Source organism: Planococcus citri, chromosome 1 (genome assembly GCF_950023065.1).
Source record: "Planococcus citri chromosome 1, ihPlaCitr1.1, whole genome shotgun sequence".
NCBI classification, from domain to species: domain Eukaryota; kingdom Metazoa; phylum Arthropoda; class Insecta; order Hemiptera; family Pseudococcidae; genus Planococcus; species Planococcus citri.
Genome location: NC_088677.1, coordinates 74375109 through 74390988, shown reverse-complemented (window position 1 = coordinate 74390988; position 15880 = coordinate 74375109). Strand labels below are relative to the sequence as shown.

General features: G+C 34.9%; 2 protein-coding genes, 1 long non-coding RNA gene and 1 other non-coding gene across 6 annotated transcripts; 3 read left to right on the top strand and 1 right to left on the bottom strand.

Annotated features, from left to right (window-relative positions):
* The first annotated feature begins 2486 nt into the window (after window positions 1–2486).
* On the top strand, window positions 2487–7186 carry LOC135832140 (VPS35 endosomal protein-sorting factor-like). Its single transcript, XM_065345175.1, has 20 exons — window positions 2487–2679; window positions 2763–2856; window positions 2942–3112; window positions 3194–3335; window positions 3411–3589; window positions 3666–3796; window positions 3879–4064; window positions 4141–4312; window positions 4380–4552; window positions 4630–4730; window positions 4803–4990; window positions 5074–5217; window positions 5290–5459; window positions 5526–5688; window positions 5757–5949; window positions 6021–6160; window positions 6233–6401; window positions 6471–6604; window positions 6700–6831; window positions 6915–7186. Exons 1-20 carry the CDS (start codon window positions 2657–2659, stop codon window positions 7002–7004), a joined length of 2895 nt encoding a protein of 964 aa, XP_065201247.1. The 5' UTR covers window positions 2487–2656; the 3' UTR covers window positions 7005–7186.
* A 327-nt stretch (window positions 7187–7513) lies between these two features.
* LOC135832135 (uncharacterized) lies at window positions 7514–8618 on the top strand. The gene is made up of 2 exons (XR_010556281.1): window positions 7514–7771; window positions 8005–8618. It is a non-coding gene; the product is annotated as an uncharacterized LOC135832135 (long non-coding RNA).
* On the top strand, window positions 7879–7960 carry TRNAS-AGA (transfer RNA serine (anticodon AGA)). The gene has a single exon. It is a non-coding gene; the product is annotated as a tRNA-Ser (tRNA).
* A 13-nt stretch (window positions 8619–8631) lies between the features above and the next one.
* LOC135832117 (probable serine/threonine-protein kinase samkC) lies at window positions 8632–11921 on the bottom strand. Of its 3 annotated transcripts, none has more exons than XM_065345145.1 (3): window positions 11764–11921; window positions 10869–10986; window positions 8632–10776 (listed from the first exon to the last, which is right to left on the bottom strand). In XM_065345145.1, exon 3 carries the CDS (start codon window positions 10751–10753, stop codon window positions 8888–8890), a length of 1866 nt encoding a protein of 621 aa, XP_065201217.1. In that variant the 5' UTR covers window positions 10754–10776; window positions 10869–10986; window positions 11764–11921; the 3' UTR covers window positions 8632–8887. The 3 variants fall into 3 exon arrangements, with proteins under 3 accessions (XP_065201217.1, XP_065201225.1, XP_065201208.1); XM_065345153.1 differs by lacking the exon at window positions 11764–11921 and adding an exon at window positions 11324–11636 and having other exon boundaries at window positions 10869–11148; XM_065345136.1 differs by lacking the exon at window positions 11764–11921 and having other exon boundaries at window positions 10869–11636.
* Between the last annotated feature and the right edge of the window lie 3959 nt (window positions 11922–15880).

The window sequence follows — 15880 nt, the reverse complement described above, 5'->3', positions numbered from 1 at the left end:
AATAATGGAAATTAGTTCTGAAACTCCCCTTCCAATCGAATTTCACCCTTCCCGGTCATTCTGAAGACTCCAGCGTGATTTTAGATTTCTCCAGAATTTTAAAATTTCTCCAGAAGCCATGAAAATTAATTCATCGCAGCTGAAAATCGAGTTGCTTGAAGCGTTTATACTCGATTGGAGTCGTTTTCTTGGGGAGTATTTTTTGTCCAATATTCTCCAGTTTTTGGTTATGAGGGGAGAGGTTTCCTTGTGAGTTGGAAAATTTTATATAGGTAACTTTTTTTCGAAAACTGTGGCAAAAGGAAGAACCTAGGCAACCTACCCAATATTTTTTTCAGTAAATTTACGAATTTTTCATCATTAAACATCATCATTAATATGTATGTAATTAGAATTAGACTCTTTAGAATATTAATTTCATATTCAAAATAAAGCAGAATCAAATAAACGCGCAATAAAAGTAAAAATATTCAATAATTCATGATTTCATTCATCGTAAATTTTTTAAAATTATGTAGGAAACATATTAACAATTAACGAACAATTAATAACGTTTATTATAAAAAAAAAAAATAACAAGGAATATAATTATTACATCTTAACGCTTCGAATATCATAACAAGAATACTCGTACATCACGTACACACGAGGAGAGAGACACAACGAGCGTAATTACCGGGAATTACCCGTGAGGTTTACCACACTCGGCCATTCTGCAGTGTGTGTTGTCCTCAACACACCGATTCACGCACTTTTTACGAAATTTCGGCGAACGCAACTCCGGGGAAATGGTACAATTTTCCTCCGAAAAACAAAAACGACAATTATCGCGCTTATCACTAACAATAAACGATTTTTCACGAACTGGTTTTCGCTTCCTTTTCCGATTACGAACACGAATTTCACTCTTTTCAGCAATTTTGCCGGCGTTTTCGACTCGAACGAAGTTGACAGACGTTTCAACGATGTTACACGGCGATTTTTCGGCACTAAACACGACACTATTTTCGTTTAACGACACACGATTCGCCTGTGTGATGATAAATTGATCTTTCCACTTGATCATCGCAACATTCGGGTTTTCGATCCAAGAACAGCCAATGACGAGAGGAACAGGTAACGCATTATCACGGAGGATTAGAATTTCCGTTTCGGGTACTGCCACACCATCGACTGAGACCGTACCTACGATTTTACCAAGTACTTCCGATCCGTTTTCCAAATTACCAACGCCGAAAATTCTCGTATTCGAAGGGGGTTGAATAGTTTCGCACAGGGTGACTGCAGTTGACGCTCGCATCACACATACGCTACTACCATTATCGATCAACGCTCCCGAAATCGTTTTTCCGTTGATAACAGCCGTTTTCACATATTTTTCACGATCAACACCTAACGCTGTATTGACCAGAAGGACGGATTCGGACTTTTTCGTTTCAGGATCAGGAACAACCGGTTTTTCGTTTTCACTTTCAGCAACGTCAGGTTTCGATTTACTAGATTCAAATTCACGAAGTCGTTTGCTCCAATCGGCAGCTTTCGAATAATCGTAAATACGTAGATAATTCGCCATATCTTCGGACTTAAACCCAGCACAAACAGCATTTTTCGATTCTGCAACGGATGCACCAACATCTTTAGCTAAACGCAGCTTATCGAAGATGTATTCGATTGATGATTCGTTATCTTGTTGACATCGCGCGGAGAAACGTTCCCACTTGTCAACCACGTTTCCATCATCTTCGCCAATAAACGTTTCCCAAAAACAACTTCGAAAATCGGACCACGATTTGATATCGTCCGCATTGAGTAGATACCAACTTTTGGCTGCTTTCGTAAGTAATCGCTTCGCAGTTTCCAGCTTTTGTAGGTTATTCCAACCACCGATCAGGCCTTGATTTTCGACGCTTTTCAACCATTCTTTTGCTTCAGTAGCAGACACCTCACCCGTAAACTTCGATATTTCCGGCAGTAGCACTGCGCTGCTAGCTGCTTGGACGATTTCGCTAACGGTATTCATTGAGAGGTCCACTTTCGATGGAGAAAAAGGTGGCGATTGATTTCGTTTCGTTTTGACCATGCTTTCGGCAGAAATCGCGAACAACACACAAAAACACACTTTCAATTATTCAAAACACTTCGTTGACGCACATTCGACCACTTCTGAAATATGTAGGAAACATATTAACAATTAACGAACAATTAATAACGTTTATTATAAAAAAAAAAAATAACAAGGAATATAATTATTACATCTTAACGCTTCGAATATCATAACAAGAATACTCGTACATCACGTACACACGAGGAGAGAGACACAACGAGCGTAATTACCGGGAATTACCCGTGAGGTTTACCACAAATTAATTTCGAATCATTACTTTTATGTTGTTCAATTTACCTAAACTGATTTCTTATCAACTTCAACTTCAAATCTTATCAATATTTCAAAATAAACACATCACCCTTCAATTTTTTTGAGGTTTTGCGGCTATTAATTTTGGATCAATGTCTCAAAATTGAATAAAGTCGATTAAAACTTTATGTTTAATTGAGGAAATTAATTTCAAAATAATGTTCTACATCACAAAAATATTTTTTCGTTCATAGTCATAGTTGATTCGATTTCAAGTAGTTGTGTGTCTCCGGAAACACAATGTCTCAACAAAATATTACCTGGTGAGTGATTTTCATGTATTTAGGTTGAATAATAATACATTATTGTACAGATTAACAGTATTTCTTTTACATTTTAAATACAGGAAATGCAGAAAATCGTCGACCAAGGTAGACCAAAGGATACGATTGGTTCGCGAAGAAGTTTCGAATCATCCTCTACAACGGTTCTCAAACAAAGTAATTTTATATGCTTGTCAAGTTGTATTTTGTATTCACCTTTATTTAACGAGTAATTCATCCAATTTTCGTAAATTTACTCTAGAATCGTACTCATACGACAGTAGAAAAACCTACTTTACTGAATCAGCCACCTGTTCAGTCAACTAACAAGTTCACCTACGATGCGATGGATCCATTAGATCGTATGTTGGAGGGAAATGATCCGCTGAGTATGTTTCAAAAACAAGCTCAAGCTCAAGCTGAAGATGAAGATGTACGTTTTTGTGCACAAATTTGTTTTTTCAAGTATTCAATACTCACTGATTACGAGAATCGTTCAACTGGTATTTCTTAGGATGAATTAGATAACAGTGTGACAGACAATGTAAAATTCAGAGGACTAGAATCGTGGAACTCTAAAAAAGAATCTATGTTATCGAAATTCAATTCCAGTGAAATTCTAACAATGACTAGTTGCTTTTCGTTACAAGATAAAGGTACGTATTACCGGTTTAGTCTGTATATATATATTTATTTTTTTACAAGAAGCCAATATAAAACTGTTACTCTAGGTACATCTTTACTGAAAGGAAAACCGAACCGTCCCGATGATTATGAAGATGGTATTATTTTCGAAATAAATGATATTCACCCTCAGGATTATTGTCGGCGAATAGATAAATTTCATAAGGAGGTTATTCGAGCTTGGAACGAAGATCAACGTGTCAGAGCTTTAAAAATTGTGATACAGGTACGAAATGTTGAATTTGACGTTCATTTAGATAGAATTGAGATTACTTCGTTGTAATGGTTTGTTTTCTTTTCAGTGCTCCAAATTACTATCAGATTCTTACGCTTATTGGTTCTATCCCGTTAAATACTGTCACATCACTGAAATTCTCGATACTTTTGGCGATCTTGTATACCAAAGACTGAAGGAAAAATGCGTAATGACTGGGTAATTTTAAAATTATGTATAATTCACGAGATGCTCGAGCTCGAGATTATTCATTTTGTTTTTATAACCGTAATTATTACAGGTATAATCAGTTATTCGGTAAAAATTTGAAAAAATTCCCTGATAATTTTACCCTCGATATGGTACCCGATGCAGCCCAAGAAACGTGTCACAATTGGTTCTATAAAATAGCATCAATCAGAGAATTGATACCGAGGCTTTACGTAGAATTAGCTTTGCTCAGGTCTTACGCCTTCATAACTAGCGGGTATGAATTTAATTCATTGAATTTTTTTAATAGTTACATAATTATTCTTTTCTAATATTCGATTTCTTCATTGTAGAAAAAATGGCGAAATATTAAGGAGAATCTCTGAAATGATCAACGGTGTCGGTGATCCAATAGTTTCGATGTATTTACGCTGCTACGTTTGTCGTGTAGCTTTGAAGTTTGGAGCCGAAGATTATAAATTTTTCAATGATAATTTCGAATCTGTTCTTCAAATGACAGCCAAAGTACGTTCCTCATATCGGAATTATTTTCGTGTGCTTAATATTGCTAAAAAAAAATAATTTTTTCCAGATTTACGCCAGTTGTAAAAATTTACGTTTAACGTTAGAATTTCCGAAGTACGTAGAATCTTGTATGCCACCGATGCAGTGGATGTTTCAAGGTATACTTTCAGGTGTATCGGATTTAGAACTTGATAACGTTCATTCACAATGGGTATCTTATTTTGATGAAGATAATGACAAGTAATTGTGTAATTCACTTCTCGAGGTTATTCCAAATTCAAATAATACTCTATTAATTGAAAAATTTGTTTTATTAGCGCAATATTACTCTATTTACTGTTAACCGCATCAAAACCATATTATATTGCAACAAATGGGCCGAAATTTTTGAAATTAATAGGGAATGCGAATCACCTAGGTGAGTTAAGTAAATATACTTACATATTCATATAATTTTATCTGCAAATTCTTACAATTTTTTTTTCTTCAGATGTTCCCGTGTATAAATTGTTGTTGAATCTTGGTCGAAATTATGAAGAGTTCATGAAGGAAAATCCATGTAATGTGCAACCGGCTGTAATTAAGGATATTTGGCCTATGATTAATTACGTGGATAGTGGTGCTGATTATATGTTAGTTGTTGATCAATGGATACCATTGAGTATGCCTCATTTTACGGTAATTTAAAGCAACTTGTATTCGCTAATTTTGGAAAAATAATTTCTATTTTGAAGTTTTTGTAAATTTATATTATTTTACAGGCTGCAAAAGTAGATGATTTGTTTACCAATGTTCAGAAATATTTAGCAAAAGGAAACTTCACCGAACGTATGTACGCTCAATTGGAAAGCGTCATTAGAAACTTGAGTGATGGAATTGAAGATTTTACGTCACTTGTGATCACTGTAAGTGCATCAAACTTTCGATTCGGCCAAACATTAATTTTCCACTGAAAGATGATTTTTTTTCTTTTGTAGGAAAGTTTGTTACCATTTTTAAATCTGTTTCGTTCGGAAACGTCGAAAGTCAACGTGTGTAAAATTATGATGGAAGCTTTTGTTAAACGTAGTAATGAGACTTTCGTTAATGATACAGTAGTACTGAACAATATAATGCATATTGCGCGGATTCTACACGATTCCATCAAGTAAGTGTTCATAAAAATCTGTTTCTATAAATTTATGAATGTTTACTAAAAATAGGTCGTTTTCAGTGCTCTTGCCGTTGAAGACGAGAAAAAGCAAATCAGCAATCTGATTTCAACTTTTGTTCGAAGAATAGATTTCGGTCGTGATTTCGAACAGTTATTAGATTTTTACGTAGAAGCTAGAGGCACGTTTTATAATCTGGATGTCGTTCATGCTACCTTAGTTCAAGTAATTTCTGAATTGAGTAAATATATTGAAGAATTTCCAAGTAAATTCTAATTTTCGTGATCTTTCAGTGTGTGAATAAATTAGCTTTCGAAACGTTGAAAGTTGTCAAAGGACGCCACACTTCAAAAACATCTGATTTTGTTCGAGCTTGTGCTGCGTATTCTTTTATTACCATTCCATCAATAACATCTCCTCTAACTAGACTTCAGCTATACATAATATCGTGTCAAACAACCTTAGCCAATCAGTGTCTTGGTCAAGGTAATTTGAATTAATTCATAAATTCCTTTTAATTTTTGGACTGGTTTGTGATTTATTTTGTTTGATTACAGCTGATGCTTACTTTAAAGCCATTATCGATACTGTGGCCGACGTTCCCAAAGTAATTGGAGAAAAAGGAGAAGAAAAACATACTCAGAATATTTTAATTCCTTATATCAAAGAATTTATGTCTATTTTATTGGTTGCTCCGGTGAGTGTCACGATGAATTGAATTTTGATCGATTTCGATATTTTCATTTTCATAAAAAAATTCTATTTTTAGGATAATCCTTCGGACGATGGATCTTTAGTTTTGGTTCGTACTTTGGCTAACGTAGTGAAACAATATGCTTGGGAAGAACCAAATTACGTGAAGATTCATCTATTTGTGAATATTCTTCATTTGTTGAGTGTCGAGTATCAAGATTATTATCCCTATCATTTCTTCAATGGTAAAAATTATCTGATTCTTTGTAATTCAAAACTGTATTTCAAATTTATAAACATATTTTTTATTTTAGTCGATTCAAACGATATCCTGTATGCATCTGATTTACAATTTCGAGAAGAAGTAGAAACCATTTCCACAGTATTGTTGAAGCAGATCTTGACTCATTTAAAATTAATAGGCGATAGTGAGGAAGTTAGGAAGCAAGTGAGTTGAAATTTAAAATCAAACTTATTACGTACCTTAAAATTCTCCTTTTTCATTTTTTGAAAATTATTATGTATTTCTTTTATGCATTTTAGGCTGAACTTGCGATAGAACTATTTATGTGCATCATGCTGAGAGCAGATATACGCAGTATAGATGTAGCTAAATTATCGATTAATTTGTGGAATTTGGCTAATAAGCACAACTACGTCGATAAAACTCCGGCGGTAAATTGAAAAAAATCTAGTGTATTCTTTTCTAAAAATTTGATTTCAAATTAGTTCATCTACGTATTTTTTTTACTTTGCAGCTAAATATAGTCAAATACTGTTTACGAAGTTCTGAACCGGATTCCGAGTATGCTGAAATGTATTCCAAGTTGCTGAGTAAATTTGAATAGTTATACATACTTAGTTAAATTATGTTATTCATCATGTCAATTAATGTTTATCCAATGCCATGTTTTTCTCATCAAAGAATTATTCTTGTGATTTATGTACCTATATTTTCTTATGCATTTTTTATTCGTACCAAAATTTTTAGTTGAGTTATTTATTTAGGAATAAATTTTTACGGAACGTGTCTTATTTATTAAATTTACTTTATGAAAAGTATGTCGTTTCAATGTGTAGTAATTTTGAGAAATTATTATTCATCAAAATGTACCTAGAATCAAGGAAATGAGAAATGTTGTAATTTCATTCTGTACGTAATACATGGTGAAATTATTATAAAATGAGAGATGAGACCGGAAAATATTGAAAATAATACGAAATAATATGATTTGTAATGTTTTTCAACCTGTTGGTCGTTGATTACACGACCACGTGCTCAAGCATCAGCTCTCAACTCATTCGGCAATGAAAGTGGAGGGGGAAATTGTCCTTGATTTCTTATCAGTTTGTTTTCCCTTAGCTTTTCCTCGATTCAGTAGGTTACCATGGTTAAGAAATCAAAAATAAAGCACCTTGAAAATAAACGGTATTGGCCTTGATTATACCTTTGTATGAAAATGAAATGAAGATTAATCAATCAACAAACGACAGTTTGGTAAATCCGGCCATTTCTGTACTTTTCAGTTTCAGCCAGTACTTACAGACTAAAATTAGATTAGGCAAACGTCAACCATTATCACTTCTTTTCCGAAACCACTGCAATTGATTTAAGGTAAAATAAACCTCATTTTAGCTTACGTAGACTAATTATTTGAAATAATCTGAACGAGTAATTTAGTGAAAGCTAATGTATTCGAATTTCGACCCCTCTACGGTGCAGCAGTCGTGGCCGAGTGGTTAAGGCGTCTGACTAGAAATCAGATTCCCTCTGGGAGCGTAGGTTCGAGTCCTACCGACTGCGACAACATCCGAATTTTTTTATATTTTCGATAATTTTTTTTGCAGGATGTCGACTCAGAAAAATCCATACCGTCATCGAAATTGTTTCGATTCTTTTCCAATGAAGAAACCGGAAACTCGCGACAGAAAAAAACTTCAGGTTACATCGCTTCATTCTCATGGGACAGCTGTAAATCAACGTCGTCGAGCTACATTCAACGAATGCTACTGCGATACATTAAAAAGAAACGCATTTAGAGATCAACGTGATTTAGTTCAAGAATCAGATATAGAGAATTTGCATGATAATAATCTTATCTCGAACATCTGCCACAATGACGAGATTAGTTGCACAAAACGCGATAAATATCGATATCCGCTGCCGCAGTTCTATTTCAATGACTTGGATGATTTTCTTCAAGGTTACGAAAACGTTGATTCGCGATTTTCTCACATTTATACATCTTTGCCCTTAGTCAACAATTATAAACGGTGGTTGTCTGACATCATCGAATATCGTAAGAGAAACTGGAAGGAATGCCATGCGAATTTTTTCTCCGTGTAATTAATTTATAGAATAAAATTCGAAAAAAAAACATGTGTATATTTACAAAAAAGAAATGCATTATAAAAACGATACAATGTATAAATATTACATTTGCTGATCATCGATAGTTGAATTTCTAAGAATAACCGATTTAAAAAGTAAAAAAATACGAAATTTAAAAATACACGTACAAAAAAACATAAAAAATTTTTAACCAAGACGAAAGTTACTTTCGAAATATAACAATGATAAAAGTATTTTAAAAAACTTGTTTCACAATCATATAAGGCAATTCGTTACAAAGTAAAGAACACATTGCTGGTCCCGAATTATTGTTAAAATTAGATCACTGACAATGCTCAGTGTCAGTCACATTAAAAATTTATTGCCATGAATTAGCTTTTAGGAATCTTCATTATGCCACGACTTGATAGTAGCACAATTACCGTTGTTATCACTAACCATCATGGTCAACGGACGGTGTTTTCTGTAAGTAATATTGTTGAGCGGTTTAGTATCGAAAAATTGATTCTCGTTGTTGAAAGTATTCTTATTTATATCTTCGTGACTTCTATGTATTCCATGAGTATTGTCCGGGAATTGTTGCCTATAAGGTATATTTCGATTCTGAGGCAACGTGTGATGTTCGCTGGGTGGCTTTTGCTCGGGAGCTGGGTTTTTTCTAAACTTGGTACTGTATTTGTAAAAATCACTCATCTCGAAAGGCTTGGTAACTTCGCGATAAGGCTGCCATTTACCAACTTCGACGACAGTATGATTCTTTGGCGATTCAAACGGTACAGTTGACTCGATCAACGTAGGAGACTTGACTGGAGACTTGCTCTGTGCAGGAATGGGAGGCGGTGTTGAAGGTGCTGAACAATGGGGAGGAGGAGGTAAAGGAGGAGGTGGAGGCGTTCGTGTACTTCTGCGAGAATACGGTCTTTGGGGTACAGGTGACTCGGGTACTTTGGATGCTCTCGGATGTAGCGGTGGAGTACGACTACGTCTTTCGTAGCAGTCTGAATCTAGCGACGTTTCTCGCCATTCTTTTTCCTTGGGTTTCCTGCCTAATGTATTGGATTGGAAATTTTCTTGCACTTTCTCTTGCAACGAATGAGTATCTAAGCTTTTACGAGAGTGTTCGACGTTGCCTAAGGATTGCGTTCGCATCAGACTGTTTTCCGGGTATGTTTGATTTGGCAGTAGTACAACGTTAGCTAGTGAAGAATCGGGTGATGGAATAAAACTAGGAGGTCTAAGATTCGGTTCGGTGTGTTGGACCGGAGTACAAGCCGGAGGCGATGGAGTAACGTGAGATGAACCCGGGTATCTAGGATATTCTTCGGTGAAATCAGAATTTTTGTATCTTCTGTCTAAACTTCCATATCGAGATTTCATTCTGGTGGGACTTTCATTCGGTAAAGTGGTATAGCATTGGTTGGAAAAATACCCGACGGGGGCTGTATTACGCCACATATTACTATCTTCCAACCAGTTGGTATTTTCGGCGTCGTAACATCCGGAATTATGACGAGGTCTTTCGACACTGCGACGATATTGTAAATTACGGTTCCAGGTATTTTTACTTACATGTTGATTTTGATGATGAACGTATCCGGGGTAATTGTGAGATTTACCGAAACTATTGTAGAATTGACCATTACGAAGTATTTCTCTATTGATCGTAGATAAACTAGCAGGATCTTCGTTATAGGAATGTTTGAAGTGAGGATCGACCTCTGCTGATGCTTCCGGTCCATCTACGCAGTCTAATTCGGTCAAAGGAGGTCGAGGTTTTTTCCTCTGTTTCAGTTGATTGGTACTTTTAACACTTTGCCTGAGAACAGTCAGTCTAGCTTCGAGTTCGGACAAGCGACGCTGACTTTGTTGGTACATTAATCTATGCTTTCTTCGTATCGATTTACTAGCATTACCGTCGTTAGCTAAGCCAAGTGCTGCTTCCGCTATACTGGTTTGTATTTTACATTCGAGTTCTAATTTAGCCAACGATTCTTCTTCTTTGGACTTCAATTTGTTTATCAGGTTTTCTGGATACGCGAACGAGGTACCAATTCTGCGTCGGAATACTGGCGGACTTTCGCCCGGTTCGATGGGTGTTTCCGGTGGTAAAACACCTGTCAGTTCGGCTTCCTGGATACATAGTTTCTTCAATTCGGCCGTTTTCTCGCGTAGTTTACATTCTAAGGCTTCTTTGCGAGATTGAAGAGTGGCGACCATCTTTTTAGATTTTGATTCGCATTCCATTTGATTGCTTGTGGATCAAATTTCTAAACATAGTAAAGTATTGCAACGGGTTTTTAAATCGGGTTCACTCGAGATACAATATATACCTAATAAGTTGAAGATATCGTTCACTTACCCGAACAAGTTATCGACGGTGACATGATCTATCTTTAAATCGAACCAACACTCGATGTATACTGAAGTGTTACAATTTCACAATGGGGTTTTTCATTTCTTTTCTTTTTCACAACATCCTATAACAAAACCATAAATCAGCGATAAGTGCATAAGACTCGTAACCATAAACGTCAGTTACACGGTTCGATTATTATTCATCGGTTAATAATTCGGACTTCCACGTTCCCCAGAGGGCGATACCGTCGCGCATTCTGATTGGCTGTTGATATTTCTGTGCTCTTGTTGTTTACATTTCAAAACGGGACTTTTTATCACAAACTTCGGCGATTTCATTCTCGTATTAATTTTCAACGATATTTCATTAATTTCGTACATTTCGTGGTGTTTTTTTTAGTGTTTTTGATTAATATATGACTTCTAGTATCGTTATATGTTGTGAATAATGAATATTACCTCGAGTTACAGTGTTTTAGTGAGCTTAGAAGGATGAAACAAAGTTGCACGATTAAATGAATTTAAAGTTCTTTGCAAGTGTTATTTTAATTCACCACAACATTTACTCGATAGCACGATCGCAAAGCAATTCTCTATACGTAAATTTAGTTTTATTCAATGTGAAATAATGGAAATATAACATCGAATTTGAAATCGCCGAAGTTTGTGATAAAAAGTCCCGTTTTGAGAAGTAAACAAGGAAGGCACAGAATATCACTAGCCAATCACGTACCGCGACGGTATCGCCCTCTGGGGAACGTGGAAGTCCGAATAATGGTGAGTAATTAAATCAGCGAATTGTGTTGTGATAACAAATTCTCAACAACGGATCAACATTTAAATTGAAATTAAAACCAACGAATTTAGAGATTTATACTGTGTGTTTTGGGATTACTTACCCTTGGCGTGAAGATTTTATTTTAACCATCATTCAAATAAAATAATCTAAACATACACCAATAACACGAATCCACAATAATTACGATTTACGATTTACAATTTCCTGTTATCTAGAGTAGAATTATTAGTTCCCTATCCCCCCATCTTCGCTCAATCACTCGTCAAAGAGTCAAAGCAAAGATACGCTCTCTGGCGGATTACCTCGGAAACATCGAAAATGGTGAAGATGATTAAACGCCATTGTTTTAACTTTTATATGTAATTTTTCGCGTAAAAAATGTAATTTTTTCGGTTGTTCGGAAGTTCGGGTAAAGTTTTAGGTATATCAAATTAAAGAAGATGAAATTCTCTATCGATTGATGTGAAATTTATATCATTTCGCGTAAAAATAACGATTTTATGAACATTTCTATTTACGTTTTTTTCATACTACATACGTCAACTTTAAAGTTTAAACTATAATTACTCAAAATTTAGAGTGGACACCTAGGTGTTTTAGCATCGCAAAATGTTCGTAATTTTATCCTCTTCAAAATGAGTGTTTACCAAAAGCTCTAAGTGCAACCGTTCAAAAGTTGGAGAAGTTAAAAGTTGCGAAAACAAGCTGAATGCGGTAAGTACCTATTGAACTTCGAACTAAAATTACTCAAATTCTGAGTGAACACCTAGGTATTTCAATATCGCAAAATGTTCGTAATTTTATCCTCTTCAACATGGTTATTCACCGAAAGCTCTACTTGAGTGCTCAAAGAAAAGTATTTTTGTGAATTTTGAAAAAAAAATCAATTTAATAATTTTCAAAATGAACTTGGTTCCTTTCAAAATTCCCCAAAAATGAATCCTAAAAATAGGTTTTTAATTTTTTGGATAGTATCGAGTGTGCTTAAGGAAAAGTAAAAGCAATATACTTATATTTCTCACATTTATTTTCATAGGTAATTTGTATTTATCGTGAATTTTAAAAACGAAAATAAATTTGATAAATTCCAATTTTTCAATTCACGGAAAATGAATTCTGAAGTATCAAGTCTTTGAAGAAAGGTAATTCCAAAAAAAATATTTATGTGCGCCGGCGCTCAATATTCTCAAATGCTTTAAAAAAATGGAGCATTTCTCTCTTTGTAAAGGTTGGTGATCAAGTCGACCAACTATACCTAATACAGAACTTTGAGGTGATTCGAGGTGGTAAAAAAAAATAAGTAGGTAGGTTTAGGTGTATAAATTATGGAAAAATTTGAATTTTCATACAAGTTCAGAGTTTTGCACATATGCAACTTTTTAATTATGTAATCAGGGATGATCTCTTCTCCATTCTCAGACCGTGGGACCGTGGGTACCTACCTATGTTTCATAATTATTTATCAAAAAATTCAAATAGCAAACGCATCGTATATTTTTAATTTTAATGCATTGCAATAGGTACTAGAAATCTGTTGGGTATCGATATTACCTATGCACCCACAACATCGGTTTTCAAAATTTGATATCGCCGATTACGTTAATAAAAATTTTCAAAAATCGCAGCCCTGAATTCCGAAAAAAATATAGCCTAAAATTGATTTTTCTCATCGCCTCCCTCCCCTCCAAAAACTTATGGGGGATGATAAATTTCCAGAAATTTATATTTTGGGAACTTGCGGAAAATTGCCTGAAAGTCACTGATGGAAATTTATATTTCTTCAAAAATGTAAGGTAGGTACAGATAGTCTTGTACTTATTTTCAAAAAATGTCATTTATCAACAGAACTACAATACAAAGTTGTCCAGTCATTTTAGCAAAATTTCTAGCCGAACCTCGGAAAAATTGGGGGAAAGCTGAATTTCACATTATTTGTTCAGGTTGGTCTCTAAAACAACCCATCAAAAGTTGCACCCCGCAACTTGACCGCTACCCCCGCAAGAGGTCATTAACCTTTGCCGATACAGGTTTTCCGGCTGTATCGCCGAAATGAAGGGCCCTAGAGAAAAAATTTTCAAACAAAAATTGTTCTACGCTAAATTTCCTATAAGTATGACCAGTTCAGTTAAAATATATTTTTCAGTTTTTGGTGAATTTTTGAAAATCTAGGCCAAAAATGAGAAAAAAATCGAAATTGTACCAATTGAGCTATAAAGCTGAAATTTGGGATATACCCAATTTTCAACCAGCCAAATCGATTGGAAACTATTTCAAACCGTTTTGAGCAGTTCTGGAGCCTCCAGCACATTTTTGAAACTTGAAATATCCCACAATAATATGTTATCAAATGAAGTTGGGAAGAAGAAATTACGCTGCAATCCAACTTAATACGCTATCAAGTCGACTGCTGGTAGGTTTGAGCCATTTTGTTACCATCAGCAACTTTTTGAAAATTCTTGGAGCCTCCAGTAGATTTTTGAAACTTGAAATTTCTACAAAATTTCATCAAATGGAGCAGAAAAGCCGCGAAATTCATTCTGTAAACTAATTTTAATACACTATGAAGTCGTCAAGTCGTTTTGTAACCTTCAGCGAGTTTTTGGAAATTACTGGAGTCTTCTTTACATTTCTGAAAATTGCAATTTCTACAAAATTTCATCAAATGGAGTTGGAAAGCCGAAAGTTAATTCGGATAGGTTTCGTGGCATTTTCAGAAAAACAGAAGTTTCTAAAAAATATGCTGGAGGCTCCAAAACAACTGCCTGCGATCGATCCACCTCAGAATAACGTCAAAAATGGGGTGTCTCTGTTTGGTAAAATTTTACGAAAATTTTAAGCATCGAAATATCTGCTGGAGGCTCCAGTAATTTCCAAAAAGCCGCTGGAGGCTCCAGAACGACTTTAAATCAACTTGCAGTCGGCTCCCTAGCGTATCGAAATTAGTTTACAGAATGAATTTCAGCTTTCCAACTGTTTTTGATGAAATTTTGTGGAAATTTCAAGTTTCAAAAATCTGCTGGAGGCTCCAGAATTGCTCAAAATGGTTTGAAATAATTTCTAATCGATTTGGCAGATCGAAAATAGGATATATCCCAAATTTCATCCATCTACGTCAATTTGATAAAATTTTGATTTTTTTCTTCATTTTTGGCCAAAATTGATTTTTAATTAACTCATCAAAACTTGAAAAATATATTTATTTCAACTGAACTGGTCATGCTCATAGGAAATTTGGCGTAGAATAATTTCAGTTCGATCACTTTTTTCCCTCCGTCCCTTCATTTCGGCGATATAGCCAAGAAACGTAGATTGACAAAGGTTATATGACCTCTTGCAGGGATCGCAGACAAGTAGCAGAGTGCAACTTTGGTCAAAATATTTTCGATTCTACTGTGAATCAAGATCACGTTATACATTGTCGATTTTCATTTTTTTTTTCCAATTTTCATAAAATTGACAACTTTACCCCTTCCTCAATAAGAGTGAAATCGCCATTTTGGGAAAAGATGAACTAGTCATGCTGATAAGAAATTTAGCGTAGGTAGAACAATTTTTATTTGAACATTTTTCCTCTTGGGTCCTTAATTTAAGCGATACAGCCGAAAAACCTGTATTGACAAAGGTTAATGACCTCTTGCGTGCAACTTTTGATGGGTTGTTTTAGTTTAGAGACCAATATGAACAAATAATGTGAAATTCAGCTTTCCCCCAATTTTTCCGAGGTTCGACTAAAAATTTTGCTAAAATGACTGTACTATACAATACAACTATGTAGGTAATTAAATTTCCATTTATTTACAATTAGGTACTTAACTTTTGACATTCCTTTGTTTTGAACAAATTTTTTCGTCAATAGGTATTGAATATTTTGCAGTAATTAGACGCTTTTTTTACAATTTTTCCGCCATTTGCAACAATTAACTCTTCTTCATAAATTTGCATGGAAATTTATGGATTTTAAAGTTAACAGAATTTCTCCTTTACATTGCCATTACATTATTAATTTCCGGAAACTTTTCCTGGAAAATTTCCAGCGTGCAGGAGCAGGACTGCAGCAGCCGCAGGTGCACTCGTTCACTTTTTGACCTGTCAGAACCAGAAGCAAGCTTCAACAGCTTCAAGCCAATCACAAAATTTGAAATTTGAAATTAACCAATAGAATGCTTACTTGAGAACAGTTACAGGGCAATCTCGTTCTCGTTTTCGAATTATTTCAT

Coding starts and splice junctions, on each gene's coding strand:
- LOC135832140 (XM_065345175.1), top strand. CDS start 2,657: ATGTCTCAACAAAATATTACCTG. Junction 2,680..2,762: donor TCTCAACAAAATATTACCTG/GTGAGTGATTTT, acceptor TTTTAAATACAG/GAAATGCAGAAAATCGTCGA. Junction 4,553..4,629: donor TTTGATGAAGATAATGACAA/GTAATTGTGTAA, acceptor TTGTTTTATTAG/CGCAATATTACTCTATTTAC.
- LOC135832117 (XM_065345145.1), bottom strand. CDS start 10,753: ATGGAATGCGAATCAAAATCTAAAAAGATGGTCGCCACTCTTCAATCT.